Genomic DNA, 23111 nt, shown 5'->3' on the forward strand with positions numbered 1-23111 from the left:
CACCAAGAGTGCTTACATAACTCCATAAAAGTTGCATCAACTTGTTCAGCCAATGAGCGTGAACAACAAAAAAAGTAACCCTGAAATCTTGAACAGCATGAAGACTGTGTATCTTGGATCATATTCAGTTATACCAGCAAGTCCAAACCTTTTCACCCCTACCCTAGAACCAATAAACAAATACAACTAAGGCCCCACCTGCACTATAAATTTAAAGCAGTATTATACCACTTTAAACTGCCATGGCTTTTCCCAAAGACTCCTGGGAACTGTAGTTCAAGAGCGCTGAAAGTTGTTTGGAGACTACTATTTCCCTCATGAAGCTGCAAATTTCAGAATTGACTGTTAAAAACCACTCTGGGAATTGTAGTTCTGGAAAGGGACTGGGGGAAGCTCCCAGAAGAGTAGCATCCTTAAACTACAGTTCCCAGGCTTCTTCATTGCTTTAAATGTATAGTTCAGATGGGGCCTTAGGGCGTACGTATAAATTTCAACTACATATTCTCCGGCGTATTACCCCATCCCAATTGGCGGCTTCCAACACATATTAAAACACAATAAAAAGATGAAACAGTAGCAGTTTGATCCAATACAAAAAGTCACAATAACTTTAAAACAATTTATATCAAACAAAGCATCGTTCAACAATCCATCAGAACCTAACAGTATACAGTGGTACCTCACGTTAAGTACTTAATTCGTTCTGGAGGTCCGTTCTTAACCTGAAACTGTTCTTAACCTGAAGCACCACTTTAGTTAATGGGGCCTCCTGCTGCTGCCGTGCCGCCGGAGCACGATTTCTGTTCTCATCCTGAAGCAAAGTTCTTAACCTGAGGTAATATTTCTGGGTTAGCGGAGTCTGTAGCCTGAAGCGTATGTAACCTGAAGTGTATGTAACCCGAGGTACCACTGTATTAGGAGATAGGTACACAAAGTACACACATTTCATGCATTCCCCCCCCCCAAAAAATGGGGCATACAGATAGAAACCACAATTGACAAAGAGTTTTATTTCATACTTACTGACTGGAATATCTGCACTGTTTATCTGAGAAGGAGGAGAGTGGCCAGCCTTGTTTTTCGCCACCACTGAGAACGCACAATCATTTTCCCCAAGCTTTATTGAGATGTTGCTGGCAGGTGCAGAAACCGACCTGTTGTAAGTGGACCCCTCTGGTAGGGACCAAGACACTTCGTAAGCCTCTATCAACCCATTTGTGTCGGAAACGGGTAGTGGCTGTTGTAAAAAGAAAGAGAGAGATAGCAGGTTCAAGGGAAATAGAAAAGGAAGTATGCAAGAAAAGTGTGCTGTCCCAAAGCCACTTTCAGAAAGGTACTTAAAACAGCCCTATAAGCTGGGCCTCGTTGCAGTTTACCCACTGACTGCTGGGCAACCCATTTATATATTTCTAGTAAACCGGCCATCAAAGAAAGGCTTGTAGGAAGCTGCCTCCTACAGAGCCAGACCATTGGTACATCCATCTCAGTTTTGTCTGCACTGACTGGCAGGAGCTTTCCAGGGTTTCAGACAAGAGGCATGTCCTGGAGATGTCAGAGATTGAATCTGGACTTTCTGCATGGAAAGCAGATGCTCTAACACTGATCTACGACCCTTCTCCAAATACAATAGCAAGGAGACACGACCAAGAGGGCATTTATCCTGAGAGAGAGAGTTTGGATTTGATATCCTGCTTTATCACTACCCTAAGGAGTCTCAAAGCGGCTAACATTCTCCTTTCCCTTCCTCCCTCACAACAAACACTCTGTGAGGTGAGTGGGGCTGAGAGACTTCAGAGAAGTGTGACTGGCCCAAGGTCACCCAGCAGCTGCATGTGGAGGAGCGGAGACGCGAACCCGGTTCACCAGATTACGAGTCTACCGCTCTTAACCACTACACCACACTGGCTCTCCTGAGTCCTACAGCTGGCTCCCAGGCAGTATGCTCAGACATTTGCTAGGGATGGCAGCAATATAAGGTGCTGCTATTTTCATGTGCTATATGGAAGGCAAGAGCAGGTAATTTCCAAACTTGGTCACTCTATCTCCTACAGGTTAAGAGAATGCCTTGCTTAACTTTTCCCCACAGGGCGAGTTGGCATTAGCTGATATAGGAGTAGCTAAAAGGGGCACACTTAGAAATGCCGCCACAAGTGGCAACCACAAACTTGCCAAAGCTTGAGAATCAAGTCTGCCCATTTTGCCTGCATAGTCTTTCTCAGGAGACGCTTTCTCGGTCATGCAAAAGTGTGGCAGATCGTTGGGCGAGAGGGAGTAAAACTTTGTTTTGCACATAATCTGTCAAATCCAATGAAAGTGGAAGTACTGCAGCAGCGTGTGTGGCCTGCGGACCTCAAAATGCTGGACACATACTGTTGGGCTCCCAATCCCCAGAAGCCCCAGCCAGAAGGGCCAAGGTTAAAGGATGATGGGAGCTGTAGTCTAAGACCTGCAAGGTCACAGGTTGGCCACCCAACCAGAAGTGAGGCAGAAGGCAAAACACTCCAGGCAATGCTGTGATTGGAACTGTGTACATGAGTAAGCGTGCTGTATTGGCGTGGGGGATGGCCTTCCAGCATGGCCAACAGACAGGGATCATGGGATTTGTAGTCCCCAACAGCATCTAGAAGGCCACAGGTTCCCCACTCCTGGGCTAAATAAATACACAGAAAAGGGGCAAGCAAGACGGCTGGTCCTGTACTAAATTATTATCCAAAGCTGTCAGACAGTTCACAAAACAAGAGTAGAATAAAGCTGCTCTTGAGGAAGACATCCCACCACTTTCCCAAAGGTATGCATTATCACAAGATGATGCTTCCCCCTCAGGGATCACCACCACCAACACTATATTTGTGTGTCCACACACAAAAGACCTAGGCTCAAAGCAACAATTCAACTCAAAAATCAACAACTGCGAGAATTATTTCATAACATCAGCAATAATAAAATCAGCAGCATATACCAATTGCAAGAGCATACAGATAACAAAATTTCAGTACTATAAATGTAGCAATAATGATACCATAACTTTCCATCTTACCACGTGGATTGTGGGTTGTTGTTTTTTACAAAACCATTTTTCGTGTGACTGGGAGGAGAAAGTTCACCTTATGGCCAATATTGCACTGCAAAATGAGTTGTGTGAATTGGCTCAGAAGGAGCAAAGTTTGCAAGCAACAAGCAGTATTGTCTGGGAGCCAGTAATTTAAGGACAAATTAAAAGCAAAAGCAGCCGAACACATACCTTCCAAAAGAGGTTTACAGTCTCTCCATCAAGACTTCTCTCTCTCCAGAGATCTAGACTTCTCGTTGGAGCTGAAAGAGGAGAGTTTCGATTATACTCAAGAAAATATTTGTTGCTATCAGCTGACGTATACAGAATTGCCAAATTGTAACCATGACCAAGAGAGACAGCTGCTTAAGAAGAAGACTCACAATTCCCAGGACTCTTACATTGAAGAAACATCTCAAACAGCTGATACTTCTTTATCCCAAAACCTATCCAAGCCTGCACAATGTCTTATTGACTCGTGTAATTATTATAAAGTGCAGAGTGGGGCTTTTTCATCATGGCAAAAATCCTCTCCTCCCCTCCTCATCCAAACTGGAAAAAAAAGTTATCACTATATATTTTTAAAAGGTTTTTTTAAAAAAACAATGTTAGGTTAGGAAGAAAAGGGGGAGGGGGGAATTGTGAGTGGGGTGGGGTGGCAATGCTTCTATTCTTCTACTTAGTGTATGTGTGGGGTTTTGTGTCAGCATCACTTGTGTGGGTTTTCTTTACGATTCACTTGTAATTCTTTGGTGGTGTGAGAGGTTGTGGGTGGCCTAGCTCTAGGGTGTGGTTGGTTGTCTTTGATTGGCTTAAGTCATGGGTAGGCAAACTAAGGCCCGGGGGCTGGAGCCGGCCCAATCGCCTTCTAAATCCAGCCCACGAATGGTCTGGGAATCAGTGTGTTTTTACACGAATAGAATGTGTGCTTTTATTTAAAATGCATCTCTGGGTTATTTGTGGGGCCTGCCTGGTGTTTTTACATGAGCAGAATGTGTGCTTTTATTTAAAATGCATCTCTGGGTTATTTGTGGGACATAGGAATTTGTTCATTTATTTTTTTCCAAAATATAGTCTGGCCGCCAACAGTGGGACAGTGGACCGGCCCCCTGCTGAAAAAGTTTGCTGACCCCTGGCTTAAATAAAATTTGTTTTTGTGTGTGAGTGGAGTGTGTGTGTGTTTTTGGACCAGTTTAGCCATATTGATTTGAATGCTATTGGCGGGTCCTTGTTGTCTTGTTGGGCTATGTATGTGATAAAGGGGAACCATACTGGGGTGAAGGCGTCTTCTTCTATTTCTCCCCGTGTCAGTTTCAGTTTATTGGTTAGTTTTTCCTAATAAGGATGTTTCCCATACTATTTGATACCATTGGTCCATGCTAACTTCTGACAGGTCTCTCCAGTGTCTGGCTATGATGCTTCTGGCTGCTGAGAGTAGCTGGGTTATGAGCTCTTTATGATGTGAGTGGGCATTATTACTTTGGAAGATGCTTAGTAGGGCCATCTTCCCTTAGTTCTGGGGTGACTTCTAATACTTTGCTTAGTTATCTTGCATATTTATTGTATGATTGATGTCCAGAAGAGTTGGATTTTAGGACATTCCCACCACATGTGGAGATATGTGCCTGAGGAGGTGCATCCTCTCCACCATTTTGGTGAGGTTCCTGGACATATTAGCATTAGTTTCCATAGTGTTAGGTACAACCTGTGAGTTTCAGAGTGAGTTCTTTTCTTTTCGCCGATATGGATTTAAAGGGAGTTTTAGACCACATTCTAGTCTATTGGGTGGGGTTAATCTCATAGCCTATTGACATTCCCCCATTTTTTTTTGATTGCGTTGAGGGGATTTGTGGGATTTTGGAGTAGTATTTTGTATCTTGTGGATACCATCCCTTTGCCATGTCCCTTTGTTGTTAGGAGGTTTTCAAAGGTTGTCAAGGGCCTAGTTGCTGCTGATTTTACTAATGGATTTTTTTAAGAGGGCATGTAATTGGTGGTATGTTAGCCAGGACATTTGGGTGTCCCCTAGTTTGTCTTGTATATCTTGCGTTGATATGGGTTTGTTATTTTTTTTAGAAGTCTGCTAGGCAGTATAAGCCTTTGGCTCGCCTGGTTTTATCTGGAAGTTTTGTGCTGCATGGTGAAATAGTGGGTGGTGTGCCGGAGAAATAGTGGGAATGGGGTTGGGGACAGTTTACCTACTTCTTCTTTCCATGCTTTAAGCATGATCTGTGTGATGTGTTGTGGGGATTTTCCTTAGTTTGGGAGAAATGGGTATGCAGAGGTGTGGGTATTTTCAATTGTGTCTCTCTCCAGGTGTACCCATTTTTCCGTCTCGTCTTCTAGGATTTACGGGATTATGTGACGTACTTGGTTGGTGATGTAGGATGCTTTTATGTTGGGGATTCCCCATCCTCCTTCTGAAGAGGGGAAGTGCAGGTATTTGGGACTTATTCTCGGTTTTTTGTGTGAAAAGATAAATGAGTAATTTTTTCTGCCATTTGCGAAGTTGGGCTGGGGGAATCCAGATTGGGAGGGTGATCATTTTGAGCATGGCTATTGTGTCAGAGTGTGAAGTTGCAGTGTTGTTCCATTTCCTCAAGTCTTCGTTGATTTGTCGTCACAAGGGGTTGTAGTTGTGGAGGTATAATTTGTTGGTTATTTGTACCCCTAGGTATCTGAACATGGTGCAGCAAAGTTTTATCTTGGTGATGTTGGTGAATTCCTTTTGGGTATGAAGGGGGGTGCTGAAGCACATAGCCTTAACACTCAACAGGTTGAGTTCCCTGATTAGGGAGGCTGCTGTGTTTATGGGGTCTGGTGTTGTGACCATTAGGTTGTCTGCAAAGAGCCCTAATTTATAGGTTCTGCCTTTTATTTCCACTCCCTTGTCTGTGGCTGCTCAGATTCGGATTGCTAGAGGTTCCAGAGCCAGGAATGAATAGGAAGGGAGACAGTGGGCATCCTTGTTTCGTGCCTCTTTGGATTGCTATGGCATTAGAGTCTATACTGTTAGTCCTGCATTTTGCTGAGGCTCAGGAGTATATTTGTTTGTGGGTTTGTAAGAAGTTGGGACCAAATTTCATGTTAGTACTGCTAATAAGTATTTCCACTCTAAGCAATCAAAAGCTTTGAGGATGTCTAGGGACATAATTGTCAGTGGGAGCTTAGTTGCCTTGCTGTGTTCTATCAGATTCAGTAGTTTCCTGATGGGGTCTGTTATATTGTGACCGGGGACAAAGTCAGTCTGGTCTGGGGCTATAAACTTGTGTAGGAAATTTTTTGGGCAGTTGGCCAAGATTAATGTGAATATCTTGTAGTCTTGGTTTATTAATGAGATTGGGCAGTATGATTCTACTTTGAGACTGTCTTTGAGTGGCTTTGGGATGGAGACTATCTTTGAGGAGGTCCAGGTTTTAGGAATGGGGGCCCCTTTTATGATGTCATTGAACAGGCGGGTCATGTAGGGCATCAGAGGTTCTTTGAATTTCTTATAGAATTCTGCTGTAAAGCAGTCTGGGCCTGGGGCTTTGTGTGGCTTCAGGTTTTTGAGGATCGTATCTATTTCCTCCGGGGTGATAGGACTGTCCATGAATTCCTGTCCCTCATCATTTAAGGTTGGCACGGTCAGTCCTGCTAGGAATTTTCTGATTTCCTCCTCAGGTGGGTTATGGGAGGTGTGTAGGTTGGAGTAAATTTCTGAGGGAGAGAATGTTAAGTTGCCGTCTTTTTTGGTGATGCAATGTATTCTTGTTTTGAGTGATTTTCCTACACCTGTTTGCTAATAGTTTGGAGTTTTTCCCTCCATACTCGTAGAAACGTTGTTTTGAGTATAGAATTTTGAGTCTAGTTCCCTCCTTTTTTGTTCTATAAGTTTAAGGAGTTTTTTAAGCTCCTGTTTGTAGCATGATGAGAGGGGCATGATGTCTTGTTCTATTTTGTTAATTTTTGGTGGTTTGTTTTTTAAGGGATGCTTTCTCTTTTATGCAAGCTCCTCTGGTGACCACTTTCATTGCATCCCATAGGAGGGGGGGTTGTTATATTGTCTATATCATTTTCTTTGAAGTCGTTTGAGAGTTTTTGTGAGACTCTCTCCAATTTGTTTATTTGTGGTTAGAATGGGACTGAAGGACCATGATGGGGTGGTTTGTGTTTCTTCTCCTATTTTAAGGGTAACTTCCACTGGGGCATGATCTGTGATTTTAATGCTACCTATGTTTGTTGATTCAACCAAGGGTATCAAACCTTGTGTGAGCAGAATGCTATCTAATCTGGACACTGTGTCATGGCGCCTGGTCAGGCCGGCGTCTCCCAGGTTTTCTTCACCCCAAATGTCATAGAGACCCCTGGGTTTTTTTTAGCATTTTTAGCAACTTGTAAGAGTCCCTAATTGTTTGGGGTTTCCTTCGGAGGAAGGTTGCCCATGGGGTTGTAGGGTGGGTGTAGAAAAAAAGTGTTATGATGAACTCAAAGGCTTGCTCACTGCTTTGTAACATTTTAATTGGTTCCGGTAGGTTTATTATGCAACTGTTTGTTTTGTAATTCTTAGAATGGACTGATGAAGATAGCTTGCAATTTTAGCTTGCACTGGAGCTATGGTTTCAATCTCAGAATTTTATAAGCTATAAAATGCACAAAAAGAAGAAAAAATGAAGCTCTGGGGGCAGATATTTGTAATCTGAAAATTCACACTTGTATATTCCAGGTGTGTTTTCATTCAGGAATAGATTTTGAACGGTCTTCCCAAAGCTTCTTGCTCACTTTTCCCGACTCATTAAGAGCACTTATGAAGCCTATACTTCAGAATGTTCCATTACTCCAGGGATCCAGATGTTGTTGGACTCCAGCTCCCTCCATCCCTGATGGGACATGTCACTTCCGCAACATCTGGAGGGCCGTGGATTCTCCCATTATGCAATAAACTTACGGGCTTGCAGAGTTGTGTGCCGCGTTTTCTCGACCCAGTCGCTCCACTTCCAGAAGAGGGGTGGAGCAGCTGAGCAGCGAACTTTGAAAGTGTATGCTGTGTAGGGACGCAACTTGCTCACGGAGGTTGTGTAAAAGGAGTTTTCTGCACCATCCAGCAACACATTCAGGGTCTTTTCCTTCTTAAACAAACAAATGAAATTTCTTCATGACAAAAAGTACTGGGCTGCTATAAATCACTATTAACATTACTGCTACAAGTACGGTTATCATTTCTATACATCGTTCTTTAGATTGAACAAAAAATGTGGAGGGAGGGAGGGAGATTGCAGCAAGACGAGTTCAGAATAGATTCTGGACCCATGAAGCTTATAGGCTTATTTCTTATATAATGCAGCAATGTGGTAAACTGCCTTCCCTCTAGCGTTCAATCCACAATTGTGGGCTTTCTGCAAATGATGAATGCTATTACATGGGCATGGATCCTACATGGGTCTTTCCCAGCCAATAGGTACCCAGCAGTAAGAGGCAACATTGGAACAGACAGGCCTCTAGGTTTTGATTGATTTTAGACTTTCTACTTTATCTTACATTTCACATTGCTGCACACTGCTTTGACTTGTGTTAGGCCGCAAAGCGGCTTATAAATTTGTAAAAACACCAACAACAAAACCCCACAACCCAGTTATCATAAAACGCCATTGATGTACAAGGCAAACCAGAAAACACCTACCTGTTTCTCCACGCAAATAACTTGAACCTGACACTGCAGCTTGATTTGCTTAAAATTGCCATCCAAGTGCCATGACAAAGTGACATTAGTTGGGCTTTCGTTCCTCACAGTGAACTGAGAAGGTGGTCTTGGATGAACTGGGGAGGGGGGAGATGCAAAGTGTTAAAAACAAACCGTTGTTTTTATTTATTTTGTGCCAAACATGTGCTAGGTGCAGTACGGAAAGGTGGGCTAAAGGAGGGCCAGTGTGGTGTAGTGGTTTACAGTTTTGGATGAGGACTTGGGACACTAGGGTTCAAAGCAGGGTGGATAAAAATGAATTTTTTTTAAAAAAAAAGACCAAAAAAATCAGATTTTAAAAAATTTTAATCAGATTTTTTAAAAATTTAAATTGGATTTTAAAATCAAATGCTTTTGGAGGGGAAAAAAAATCTAAAGGTAATTTTCTATTTAAGTTACATTATAGTCCAAAGGCTATTCATCAGGAAATAAGGATTTGTTTAAGTTTTTCATGTGTTTAACCACATCAGTCAACAAACATGAATGCATATGCTATAATGTTATTGTTTTGGTTAAATAAATTGTTTAAATTGTTATTAAGGAAATGATTATTTTCTCCTTCCAATAAAGCACAGCAGAAAAACAGTGAACCTGTTAAACCTCACAAAAATTCCATAATTATTGGTCTATGTATTTCTAATAGTATAACCAAATCAGTAATTTTTGATATACAGTAACTGTAAAAACTACTCTGAAAATTTATTATTCCAAAAATGAAACCTTCATCTGGTTGTCAACATTAAGATTATATTAGCAAGAATGAGTCTTTCTATAAAAAATGATTTAAATCAAGTCTTACTGACTAGTGATTTAAATCAAATCCACCCTTGTTCAAATACCCACCGAGTCATGAAAGTTGCTGGTTGACCTTGAGTCATTCAGTCTCTCAGCCCAGCCTAATGCACAGGGTTATTGTTGCAATGATAAAACAGGGAACGGGAGAATCACATAAGCCACTTGTTGCGCTTGCCTGTCTTCTCTCTGCCTTAGCCACCACTGGACACCAGGACACAGAAGGGTAGCAGCAAGGGAGCAATGAGGTCAGCAGGATGCAAACATCCTGGCAGCAACATCAGATAGGTTCTGCTGGTGTGTTTGCCCTGCACTCACCTTGCTCCTCTCCATTCCAGTATTCAGAAGTATGCTCCCAAGGGCATACTAACAAGAACAACCTAACACCGAGTAAAAAATGATCCACAGAAAACATCTGGCTTGGAGTTGGGAGTGTGGCGGAAGGGAGCCACCAATTGCCTGGCCAATATAAAGGTATATAAGGACATAATTTGTGGGACAAGACACTGCTGCCACCAGTGGGTGGGTGCCATTATAGTGAAATGACACTTTGCGATGAGGTCATTTCACTAATGGCATCTACCAACAGAATTTCACCTCTGATGGTGCCTGAAATGCCCTGATTTTCTGCAAATTAGGCTGCCCAATTAGAAGGGCCATTTCAAGGCAGCCTTAGAGAATATATGAATAAGGTAAAAGGTAAAGGACCCCTGGACAGTTAAGTCCAGTCATAGGAGACTATGGGGTTGCGGCGCTCATCTTGCTTCCAGGCCAAGGGAGCTGGCATTTGTCCACAGACAGTTTTCTGGGTCGTGTGGCCAGCTACTGGCACACGGAGGACCATGACGAACAGAAACGCCGTTCCCCTTCTCACCACAGTGGTGCCTATTTATCTACTTGCACTGGTGTGCTTTTGAACTGCTAGGTTGGCAGAAGCTGGGACAGAGCAATGGGAGCTCACCCCGTTACGGGGATTTGAACTGCCGACCTTCTGATTGGCAAGCCCAAGAGGCTCAGTAGTTTGGACCACAGCGCCACCTGCATCCTGAATATATGAATAGGATGCCCCTATAATGATCAGATTAAATCCAGCGGTTAAAACAAACAGTTAAAATAAGCTTTAGTTCTGACTGAGACAGAGAAGACCTACATAATGAACGTTGAATACGTACATGGGATATCTCTGGTTTTTTGTAAAATGATCATTATAGGGTTGCGCACGGATTACTGAATGGGAACTTCTAAAATACAGTAAGCCCGAGAAACAGATTCTTACCTTTACGATGTATATCAATTAAGAGGGAGGCTTCTGACCGACCAAGTGGATTGGAAGCTTGGAGTGTGAAATTATAGACTGTCTGGTTGTTCAGAACTTGAATCGTATAGTTATATTCTACGTTGGATTTTATATGGAAAAGTGTAACATTAATCCCAGATACACTGCAAATTTAAAATTTAAAGGGGGGGAAAGATCAATATCCAAGCAATACCTTTGATAAAAAGTTAATTCAAAGCCTTTTGTTATTTGCTGAAGATGTATATAGTTAGATTGCGTCAGATCAGCTTTAAGAAAATTGGGGAACGTTCATGAAAAGATGTTGAATTTAAGTGTGAAAGAACCTAGAAGTCCTGGGTTCCTCTCAACTAAACCCCCAATTGTAAAAAGTACATCTTTACTTTCATTTTTAAGGACGCAGAGTAATTATCTTGGCTCAGCTAATGTACTCACAAAATATTTTTAATATTTACTTCCTCTTCATTTTTCCTTTCCTCCATTCTTATTAAGTAAACCCAAATTAAAAACTTAGCTGAGCCCCAGAGACTATCAATGGGCCTTGTTAGCAGTGGCTAGATTTTGACTACTAAAGGTTTCGTAGAATTCTTCCCAGAATTGCCAAGAGGGCCTTATCTTTTAAACCATTTTTTGGCACAACGATTTTGTTGTTGTTTATATTGTCCTAAGTGCTGTTACCGCACAGCAAAGTTTGACTGACTAGATGTCATCAGGGCATACTTCTGTTCTCTGATGGGGTAGGATCACTCAAGTGAACAAGGGCAGGAAAAAGCAGAAGCTGGGATTGGGATGGAGAGGTCAACACAGCCAGAAAAGCAGCAGCTATAGGAACATATGAAGCTGCCTTATGCACACCTAAGAGGTGACTTAATGTGCCTCATAGAGGCCAACTTCCAGGGGCTGAGGTCACTTTGCCCCCCTCAATAAAATATTTGAGGGGGCCGTGGTCCCTCAAAGTTGACGGAAGTTGCCTTTCGAATGATTATGCAGGGTAGGCTTACTTGGGCTGCCCCAATTTTTATTCAAGTTGGCACCTCTGATGTGCCTTATTCAGATATGGGAAGACATTCCTTCATTCCCATAGCATTAGTTCAGAAAAGAAGTAAGTAAGTAAGTAAGTAAGTAAGTAAGTAAGTAAAATAATTTATTGCTTATACCCTGCCCATCTGGCGGGCTTCCAACAAAATTTTAAAAACACGATAGAACATCAAACATTAACAACTTCTCTAAACAGGGCTGCTTTCAGATGCCTTCTAAAAGTCAGAAGGGTGTTTATTTCCTTGACCTCTGATGGGAGGGCATTCCACAGGGAGGGCGCCACTACTGAGAAGGCCCACTGCCTGGTTCCCTGTAACCTCACTTCCCGCAGGGAGGGAACTGCCAGAAGGCTCTCAGAGCTGGACCTCGGTCTCCAGGCTGAACGATGGGGGTGGAGACGCTCCTTCAGGTACACTGGGCCAAGGCCATTTACGGCTTTAAAGGTCAGCACCAACACTTTGAATTGTGCTCAAAAACATACTGGGAGCCAGCGTAGGTCTTTCAGGACCGGTGTTACATGGTCTCGGTGGCGACTTCCATATCTCTATTCATTACTTTGAATATCTACTTTGTGGTGGGAGATAGGGAATGGTGGTAGCCAGAATCTAACCCCCATGGGCAATTCTTACTCCAAGGAGGGGAGGGTGTGTGTGTTTTTGAGAGAGCTGCTGTGTTGGTTTGTGAGGATGACTGTTTGAATAGCCATCTAAAAGGAAAACTTGGACCAGAGGTCAAACATCTTCTCCTCTGTGGAGGATCCTTGGGCTAACTGGGTCTCCTTTTGGGGTGGCCACTGGTTCCAACCAATCAGTTCTCCTGTGATTCCCTCCTTAAGTCTTCTCAAGACGACAACTTTAACTGAGCTACAGAAGAATTCAGGGGCCTCTCATGCTCGACTCTCCTCTAAGGTGAGCGTTACTAACTCCCTGAGATTTGTTTCTGATCCTGAGCTTAGCAAAAAAAATTAAGCACCAATAATTTCCACCCATCATAGTTCAGATATGTGGTACATATAGCACTATGAACTGCACAAGCACACAGTACTGCTAGGATTTTAGATTTCTTGTTTTTAGACAAGCCTCATTCTGTAGACTTAAAAAGCAGTTTAAAACAAATGGCACTTTTTATCCATAAAAGGGTATCTCACAAGACATGTCTGCAAATTGTACCATGTTTAAGGAGACTGTTAACATTCACCTTTCAGAAAATCTGTAATATGTTCCTCTTTTTGAGCCGAATAACCAAGTGGACCTTCCACGTTTCCAAGAGCAGGTTATTTTTTTCAAGTCCCTGGTTTCGCAACTAAAATTCTGAGGAACATCGGGAGGGTCTATAAGGAAAGAAGAAAGGAAGAGGGGTGTGTGCTAGCAGTTAAAATATACATGCACACACTTGCTGAACCCTTTTCAACATTCATCTTCAGAAGTTAGTGTTTAAGTCAGAAGGTCTCTTCTGTGATATCACAGAAATCTGAAATTTGCTTATTTATTTATATACTACTATTCACAAAAGAAATGAGAGCAGTTTACAACAAGTGCACATAAAATCATGCAATAAAAAACATATGAAGAAATCAGAAACCAGCTAGCTATCATGGAAATATGTAATAGTAATAGTAATTTATACCCCACCCATCTGGCTGGGTTGCCCCAGCCACTCTGGGCGGCTTCCAACACACATAAAAACATATTAAAATGTCCTGATACAGGGCTGCCTTCAGATGCCTTCTAAAATTTGTGTAGTTCTTTGAAGCAGAAAGATTTTCATTGGGCGTTTAAAAGTTGAAACAGAAGGCACTTGCTGAATCTCTATTGGCAAAGCATTCCAGAAAATAACTACTCTAAAGGCCCCGTCCCATAAAGAAGGCTGATCGCCAAAGAATGGATGCTTTTGAATTATGGTGCTGGAGGAGACTCTTGAGAGTCCCATGGACTGCAAGAAGATCAAACACATCCATTCTTAAGGAAATTAGCCCTGAGTTCTCACTGGAAGGACAGATCGTGAAGCTGAGGCTCCAATACTTTGGCCACCTCATGAGAAGAGAAGACTCCCTGGAAAAGACCCTGATGTTGGGAAAGATGGAGGGCACAAGGAGAAGGGGACAACAGAGGACGAGATGGTTGGACAGTGTTCTTGAAGCTACCAGCATGAGTTTGACCAAGCTGCGGGAGGCAGTGGAAGACAGAAGTGCCTGGCGTGCTCTGGTCCATGGGGTCACGAAGAGTCGGACATGACTAAACGATTAAACAACAACAAAGGCCCCGTCTCTTGTTTTTGTTAAACTTGAGCCTCGCCAGCTCAGGGAATGGCTCACAATGCTCTTGCAGATGATCTCAATGATCAAGCTGGAATATCAGGATTCAGGCGGTTCCTGAAGTACCTATGACCAAGGTTGTTTAGAGCTTTGTAGAATAAAACAAGGCCCTTGGAACCTGGCTCAGTAGCAGATGGGCAGCCAATGTGAATGTTTTAGCAATGGCGTTCAATGTTGCCAACCAGATGCCCACCCCGGCAATATGTCTGCCACATTCTGGACCAAGCCAAGGGCAGCACATTACAGTAATCTAGCCTCAAGGTTGCCAGTGCATGGACTAGAGTAGCTAGTCTATCCCCATCTAAGCTGGGGAACCAGACAATGCTGGTAAAAAGGAACTGCTAGCCACATGGGACACTTGGGCCTCTAGTCACACAGATACAGGTGAAACTCAAAAGATTAGAAAATGGTGGAAAAGTTCCTTTATTTCACTAATTCAACTTCAAAGGGGAAACTAATATATGAGATAGACTCATGACATGCAAAGCGAGATATGTCAAGGCTAGATTTGTTATCATTGTGATGATCATGGCGTACAGCTGATGAAAGCCCCAAATTAACAATCTCAGAAAATTAGAATATTCAATGAAATCAGCAAAACAAGGATTGCAAATTGAGCAAGATTGGACCTCTGAGAAGTAGAAGCACATCTCACTCTGCATGTCATGAGTCGATCTCATATATTTGTTTCACCATTCAAGTTGAATTCCTGAAACCACTGAACCTTCCCACGATATTCTAATTTTTCGAGTTTCACCTGTATATCCAGGAGGATCCCCAAGTTATCCCCATGCTCCTTCAGAGGGAGTGAAACCCAATCCAGAACAGCTAAGCTTGCCCATCTCTCAGACACAAGAACCACCCACCCAAAGCGTCTCCAGGATTCATGCAATTTATTGGGCCTTCTCCAATTCAACCACCAATCCAGAGCTTTCACAGCCTCTCCCGATTCAGACGTTACTTGCAGCTATCACTAGAGAAGCGACCATTCCAACAGTTTATATACTTACAGCCAGCAAAGAGAACGCTTCCTTCATATTTAATCCCATCCAGTCGACAAACTACATTTTTGCCAGAACCCCCAGGTATGGCATTTTGGACGTGGCCTGACACGCTCCAGTTGGAGAGTCGAGTGTAATTCAAGACCTGAATGTCATACGTCAGGTAGTCCAGGTGTTCTCCTTTCTTCCACACACAACAGAACGTCATATTGGAACCTACTGGCACCACTCTGTCTTCAGGAAACACTGCTCTGTAAGAGCCCGTATCATTCCCTAATAACAGAAAGGAACAGAGATGACCACATCCTCTAGGTAATTTAAGTTCAGTTCAGCAGCAGCAGCAGCAGAGTGACATTGGTAGCCACAATATCTCAGGAATTGTTCTGAGGTAAGCAGCAGGGACGAGAAGAAAGTGTGGCAGAAGACAGAGGAAGGAATTGTTTCCAATCAGCAGTTTTCAAACAACTGCATTCTTTGTCCTCGTTTTCTCTACAGATTGTGTGTTTGAGGAGTCGTTTCATTTCATCTCAGGAAAACGGAATGGGTCCTTTGTCAATCAATACAGTAGCAAAAATATGGAGCGCCCCCCCCCCCAGCAAGATGTTTCGAAATACCCGGTCAGGCAAACAAATATTGCTTACCCATTTACATTGTGAAAAAGGAGGGCAATACACTCTCAAATCTGCAAGAAGAGGTCACCAGCCCTCACCTCAGGGATGCTTGAGGGTTTTCACAGAATCATAGAAACATAACAACTTATTTTGCAGCACCCTTCATTCAGTCAACACACCAATCATCCTGTGCATCGGGATCGGGACTCACAATTTTTGTTCCCATTTTGAGCATCTTACCGGGAATATTTGCGAGCTGGCTCCATTCACTCCACTTCTTGTCCCCAGGATATGTGTCCTCGCGGAAAAAAACAGCGGATCTTGACGTAGTGTGTGGTGCACTGAAAATCCAGGTCGGATTTCCAGCTCCACCGGAGGAGGCTGTCCTCACGAGTTAAGTTGGAGTGATAGGTCTCCTAAAGATGTAAAAGAAATGTCACTGTGTGCCTTTGTGTATAGAAAACCTGCACATTTCTGCTTCCTATTGGTATTTTCAGATTAGGTTTAAGATTCTGGCTAATAAGCTGCAGATATTTACATACTTATTTATTTAAACAATGTATATACTCAGTTTAATTACAATAACTTCTAAGCAGTGTATGAAAAAAGCTCTCAATTCAATGAAACTGAATTGATCATGAATCTGACATGCTGTTTGGTGTGTTTCTCCACCCATATAAAGTAGCTTAGGCTGACAGGCCACAATTGTTCCAAGATCACCTAGTGAGTTTCGTGTGTGTGTGTGTGTGTGTGTGTGTGTGTGTGTATGTAGAGAGAGAGAGAGAGAGAGAGAGAGATTTGAATCCAGATCTTCCTAGCCCATATCTGACATTAACCACAATCTCTACATATACAAAGAATGAATTCAAGCAATACAATTGTCACTTCATTTTTTGGAAAGCATTGGAATATAAAGTTGAGAAAAAGAGATAGGCTATCAGACACACACACAGAGAGAGAGAGGGAGAGAGAGAGAGGGAGAGAGAGAGAGATGGACAACGTACTAGTGCAACTTCTTCCATGGGATCTTTACGCAGGATCTGAATTTGCCAAGTAGCTTCCATCTCCATTGGAAATGCTGAGCCACCATCGTACCACTCCAGAGTCAATATGTCAGTTGAGAAGTTGGCAGTCAGGTTGTGAATCAGTGGGGTGGGAGGGACAAAGGCTGTGTGGGGAAGAGAAAGGGACAGGAACCCAATTCAGAACTAATTTAGTGTCAATAACAGTCGCAAGAACACCACATAATTCCTGCTTCTCCTCCCCAATCTGAGTTTTAAAAAAATTATTTACATGAACCCTTTGTGCTTATTCATAAGGTTGGATGCCCTCAGCTGTTTTTCTACCACAAGGAGAGTTCCACTTATTGTCCAGTGTGGAAAAACATGAATTCACCCCCCAAACTGTTTTTTTTAAGGTTTCCCCAATATGTATTTTTTCACAGTGTGCCTGACCCTTTACATGAACCAGCTTGATGCAACTCTCCAAAGGAATGTATCAGCTGATGAGAGCAACTGAGGATAGACTTAAAAAGGAAAAAACAAAACATGCACCAGGTGGATCTTCTGGTATAGAAATAAAGTAGATCTCACTAGTCTGAAGTTGGCCCATCCCTGCCCTACAGTAAGAGCTGTTCGACAGTGGAATTTGCTGCCAAGGAGTGTGGTGGAGTCTCCTTCTTTGGAGGTCTTTAAGCAGAGGCTTGACAACCATATGTCAGGAGTGCTCTGATGGTGTTTCCTGCTTGGCAGGGGGTTGGACTCGATGGCCCTTGTGGTCTCTTCCAACTCTATGATTCTATGATTCTAAGTTTCCTATTAAATAGGGGGCACAGCCCAGGAGAAGTTTAAAGCACAGCTAAGTTCCACTGATTCCAACAGAAAAGAGTTAAGCACATGGTTGGCGACTATGGAATTTGCAAGCGCTCAGCTTTGGCCAGACTGCACTCAAAGAACACAATAGCCTCTTTCAACTTAGATCTGCTATAAGTACCTCAAGGCAGGCAGCAGCGTCCAAGCCATGCTCTTATATAGCAAGACCCTGAAAAACCTGTACTGTTGAACATTACGGCATTGTCAAACATTACTGTTTCAAAAGCTAGAGAGAGCGGTGGGGAAGAGAGAGCGCTTTATGCTCACACAATATTGGGCTACTTCCAAACATATAATTAGAGGCCAAATTATTATGAAAGATGAGGTGCTTTTGTGAAAGATTACTGCCTGGCTGAATTCCAAGACAGAAAATCACTTCTAGTTAATCCCACAACCTCTGTATTCTCAACATGGAGAACTCTCCCTTTCCATTCTTAAACAGAAATTGCAATATGGTTTTATGCAGAGCAAAGCCCCAAAGCAGACTATACTTCTGGGGTTATGATGATCACATACAAACACACTCACACACTTTGTGCTACACACTGAAATCCGAGACCATCAAATTTTAAAACCCCAACAAATAACTTTTTTATGCAATACCCTATGTCCTGAACGACAGACAGAGATTGAGAAAAGGCATGGCTGCACACTAATTTTTTATTTATTTATCAGATGTGTAAACCTGCCCATCAATAAACATTCCCCAGTTGTAACTTAACAAGCTTTGTAGCTTACAAGCAAAATATTAAATCCACATCATTAAAAACCAATCAGAAGAAGGTTTTCTGCCATCTGTGTCAGACACAGCATAAAATAATTGTACAGTCTGGATGAATAAAAAGGTTGTCAGCTGGTGCCAAAAATATCACAGAGAAGACACACAGGAGATCCTATCTGGGGAGGCTGTTCCAAAGCTGAGGTGCCACCACCAATGAGGCCCTCTGCTTGTTAGCCACCCTGCTTCACTTCACACGTGTATGAGTTAGAAGACCAGGAACAGTCACCTTCCATATGGATAGAGAGGTCCAAACTAGCCTGGCTTAGAATTCTGTACCCACATGAAAAAGCCCACAGGGAGGGAGTTGCACAGGGAACTCTGCATAACATCTACAGTTCATGGGACCCTAACCCATGCAACTATCTCAAACGTGGCTGTTACATTTTTATATAGGCTCACAGTGAGCCAAAATATGGCTCTCACAGCCATAACATTATTCATCATGTTAACTAGGCCTGATGGAAATTGGGAGTCTAACAACCTATGGATGGCCATAGATCCCCTATCCAAACACTAGGCCTTTAGGTGAAATATAGCCTCTACCTCATTTATGTTCCCCTGGTTGTTTGACCCACAGGGTGTATTGTAAATTTTCTGTTTAAAGGAAACATGGTTTAAGGGAAACTTCAATGCTCTAACTTATTATAGGAGCTCAGAGCAAAGAGGAGGAATGGAAAGGTTCTGTTAGCTGCCCAAAGGCTTGGATGTATCTTGGGCTTAAAGATGAACTGAGATGTCATCAGCCTGATCCAGTTTGTTAACAGTGTAGAAGAAAGGCCAGACTTTGTATAAAGACAGCATAAGCTTACCAATATCCTTATCAGTCAGCTCAAATGTGTTTTCGGCTATCACTTTTCCAGACTGACTCACGGTGGATATCTTTATTTGATTAGAGGCAAATGAGATCAGTTTATCAATCTGCGCCGTTTTCTCCTTTGTTGTTAAGCAGGAAGTCCTGGAGGGGTGGGGGAAATGAAGATGAAATTAGTCATGTCACAACTCAGGTAGGGACAGGCTGCAATCAAGCATTTTAAAAACAGTTAATGGAAGAACAACAAAATCAACAACAGAGTAGCCTGCAGAGCGCCAATCTTCCCTGTCATGGTATCTCCATATCAAGGCCTGCCAAAATAATAATAAAAAATAAATAAAAATAAAAATAAAAATATTATTTATTTATTTATACCCCGCCTATCTGACTGGGTTAAAACATCAAACATATTGCAATGATTTATAATTCAGAATTGAAACTTACTGTGTATGAGCAAACACCTTCACCACCCAAATTATGCACTTAGTGGTGTTAAAGCGAAAGTTTAAAATGTATAAGTGTGTTGTTGTAAATGTATGAACAAAGCAGAAATTGCATTTACGTGGCAAAATGTTCCAGCTGTCTCCTTCATTTTTGTTTTGTTTTTAAATCAGAGCAGCTAACGAGGGAAGAAGCCAGAAAATTTTGCCACAGGAATAAAATCTATGTTTATTTCATCACGGTGATTAACCAAATCCCAAAAGAGATCTAGGAAAACTTGTGCAAAATGCTGGGTGTGTGCACGTGTGAGTACCCACCTATCCCAAGTTATTCTCCCCTCCTCCCCGCAATTGATATCCCCATATTAATATCTGGGGATGGGAGCCATAGTTCAGGGTGCACAGCAAGGGATGGGCAAATCTATCTCAGTCTGTACTGCCTTGCTTCCACTTGTGGATGTCTTGAAGCGGGCCTTGCAGCCTTCTTGTGCAGATTTTTAAAGGATAACTCCAGAGAAATCCTTTAAAAATCTGCGGGGGGGAACACACTAAAAAACAAAACAAATTGAGGTATATGTACAGCACCTTGTTTTCTTTCACTTGTTTGAACACTGCAACCCTGACACACAATGTAAAAAACCATTTTTAAAATATTTGGAGAAAAGCGCAGGAAGCCATTTCAGTTTCTTATGTAATTTTACATACAAAGGGCCTATTGTAGGTAGAAAATGTTGTAGTGCTGAAACATATCCTTTTTTTTTTGTACTGCTGAGCCTTTTTTAAAAGACATACAATTGCCCTTCATATATGTTCAATTACAGAGGAAGCTTCCTACACATTTTTTCCCTTTCCCTACACTATTTTTAAAAGCATTTAAACCCAAACCTCCAGGTGCTGTACTTTTGAGCTGCTCTTCAAGCAGTTTTACAGTGTTCCAGGAAGAAAAAGAGTGAGCGAGCAATCCCTCAGTAAATATTTCCCCTTGCTCAGCTTTGTTGCACTCGAAAAGTCCTCAGAAAGGGTTTACAGATCCTTTGGGCTGAATTGCACACCCTTGCCATGGACTGGTTTGATATCGTGGATAAAAATCATTGATTTTAAAAAAGAAAAAATCGGATTTTTAAAAATTTAAATCAAGTTTTTTTGGTTTAAATCAGATTTTTAAAATAAAATGCTTTTGAGGAAAAATCTTCCTAAAGATAGTTTTCTATTTAAGTTACGTTATAGTCCAAAGGAAATAAGGATTTGTTTTAAGATTTTCATGTGTGCTAAAACTCAGTCTAAGGTTTTTTTTAATAAAAAAAACCTGTTTAACCACATCAATTAACAAACATGTATACATATGCTATGATGTTATTGTTTTAGTTAAATAAATGGTTTAAATTGTTATTAAGAAAATGATTATTTTTCTCCTTCCAGCAGAAAGTACGGAAGAAAAGTCGTCCAAATATAAACACTTAACTTATAAAACCTCACAATAATTTCATAATTATCTGTCTATGTATTTCTAATAGTATAACCAAATCAGTAATTTTTTATATAACTGTAAAAGCTACTCTGAAAATTTATTATTCCAAAAATGAAACCTTCATCTGGTTGTAAATATTAAGATTATACCAGCAATAATAAGTCTTTCTGTGAAAAAAATATTTAAATCAAGTCTTACTGACTAGTGATTTAAATCAATTTGATTTAAATCAAATCCACCCTGTTGGATAGGACAAATGAGATGGGGTTTGCAGCAGACTCTGGCCTAGACTTTTCTTGTCATATCTAGATAAGAGCCCATACATGTGCATGTAAGAAAGACCCAGATTCACCCCTCAACACGGGCTGCATATAGCCATTCAGCTCCTTGGCTCTCTTTTAGTTGTTTATGGCTGGGGTCCCAAAAGGTTCTGAGAACGGCTTACAAAAGATGCTGACAATACAGTCATATTAAAATGTAGGAATGGAAATAACTTGGTGTCCGTATGATGCCAGGAGCACTAAGTATTCCCTATACTTCACACCAAAGTTTCTCCTCTGCTGCTGTGATTGCTCTTCACCACCATTCCCACCTGCTCAGTGTCATACAGTGCAACTCTTCTGAGTAGCATGAGATTTAATCAGAACCAAGCCCTTATCTGACAAAGTCGGGCTGCTCGGCAACCGTGCTGTGGCTTGTTTGCTAAACACACTTGACCTCGCACTTGACTTGTCTCGACTTGGCCAGTTGGTTGATAATGCAGAGGTATCCTCAGATTGCGTTACTGCTGTCGCTTGGGTGAGTTTAGCCCGTGGATGGGGATGAAAGTTCTGGGAAAGGCCAAATGGATCTGTTCCAATGATCTTTATCTTTGGAAGTTTGCAGTGTTGTTTTTCTAGAAAAAGAGGTGCCAGAACTCACCATGAACACCTCCCTCGTTCTTAGAACTGGGGGGGGGGGGGAAGCCTTGGATGTTTGTTCTTCCTGGTTGGTGCTGAGCCGGTTTTGAGTATGTTTCCCAAGAGAAGGAATGGTTAAAACAGGTATGGGGAAACCCTAGCTTATAGGTCAGACTTGACCCGGCAGGCTATTCCTCACAAGTCATGCCCACCTGTTCCACAACTAACATTGTCTGCAGTAAGTCAAGACAGCACTGCTTTTCTATATGTTGCAGATTTGGGGGGGGGGGGGTTGAGGCCTAAAGCCACCTCCAGGGTTCATGACAGAGATGAGATTCAAGTTGTGGATCTATAGTTTAGCTCTTCTCTACTCCAGCTTAGGAACACTGGAAGCTGCCTTATATTGAGTCAGACCATTGGGTCCATCTAGCTCAGGACTGTCTACACTGACTGGCAGCAGCCCTCCAAAATATCAGGCAAGAGTCTCTTCCAGGCCTACCTGGAGATTCTGGGGATTGAACCTGAGACCTTCTGCTCACAAGGCAGATGTTCCTCCACTGAGCTATGGCTCTTCCACTCCCCAGCTTACTAAACAATGACTACAAATTTCACCCAGGAACATAGCTTATATGGCATCATGCCCAAGAAAGAAAGGAAATCAGTGTTACCTGCCACTGTGACAGAAAGAATACTCCACTCCATGACTAGTTGTGGAGGCAGTTGTCCATGTGCAGATAACGGTTTTGAAGTCATGCGTAATACATGTCAAGTTCTGAGGCGTGTGTGACGGATCTGGAATTACAACACAAATGAGGTTGAACATGAATGTTACTGAACAGTATCATTATTATGATAAGTGAACATTAATGGAACAACAGAAGAAATCCATGCTCTAAAATCTGAAATAAAATCAAACTCAATTTGACATTCCTGTTTTCAAACACATTTTCCAACAGGAGGAAATGAAGGACAGTCTGAAACTTTAAAAAACACTCGCAGCTGTTTAGCAGTCTAGCCAGGACG

The 23111-nt window shown here is 42.1% G+C and overlaps 1 protein-coding gene across 1 annotated transcript in view; it reads right to left on the reverse strand.

Moving 5' to 3' along the window:
* The window catches only part of LIFR (LIF receptor subunit alpha), an 86391-nt gene that overhangs the window by 21532 nt on the left and 41748 nt on the right, over window positions 1-23111 (reverse strand). Inside the window, 12 exon segments of the mRNA XM_083576038.1 lie at window positions 1024-1237; window positions 3242-3312; window positions 7977-8157; window positions 8709-8845; window positions 10837-11000; window positions 13090-13222; window positions 15217-15480; window positions 16059-16128; window positions 16130-16234; window positions 16823-16986; window positions 19280-19425; window positions 22757-22880. Of these exon segments, the coding sequence (XP_083432164.1) occupies window positions 1024-1237; window positions 3242-3312; window positions 7977-8157; window positions 8709-8845; window positions 10837-11000; window positions 13090-13222; window positions 15217-15480; window positions 16059-16128; window positions 16130-16234; window positions 16823-16986; window positions 19280-19425; window positions 22757-22880 (1773 nt within the window).

The sequence above is a fragment of the Podarcis filfolensis genome (genome assembly GCF_964270895.1).
Source record: "Podarcis filfolensis genome assembly, chromosome: 11".
Taxonomy (NCBI): Eukaryota; Metazoa; Chordata; class Lepidosauria; order Squamata; family Lacertidae; genus Podarcis; species Podarcis filfolensis.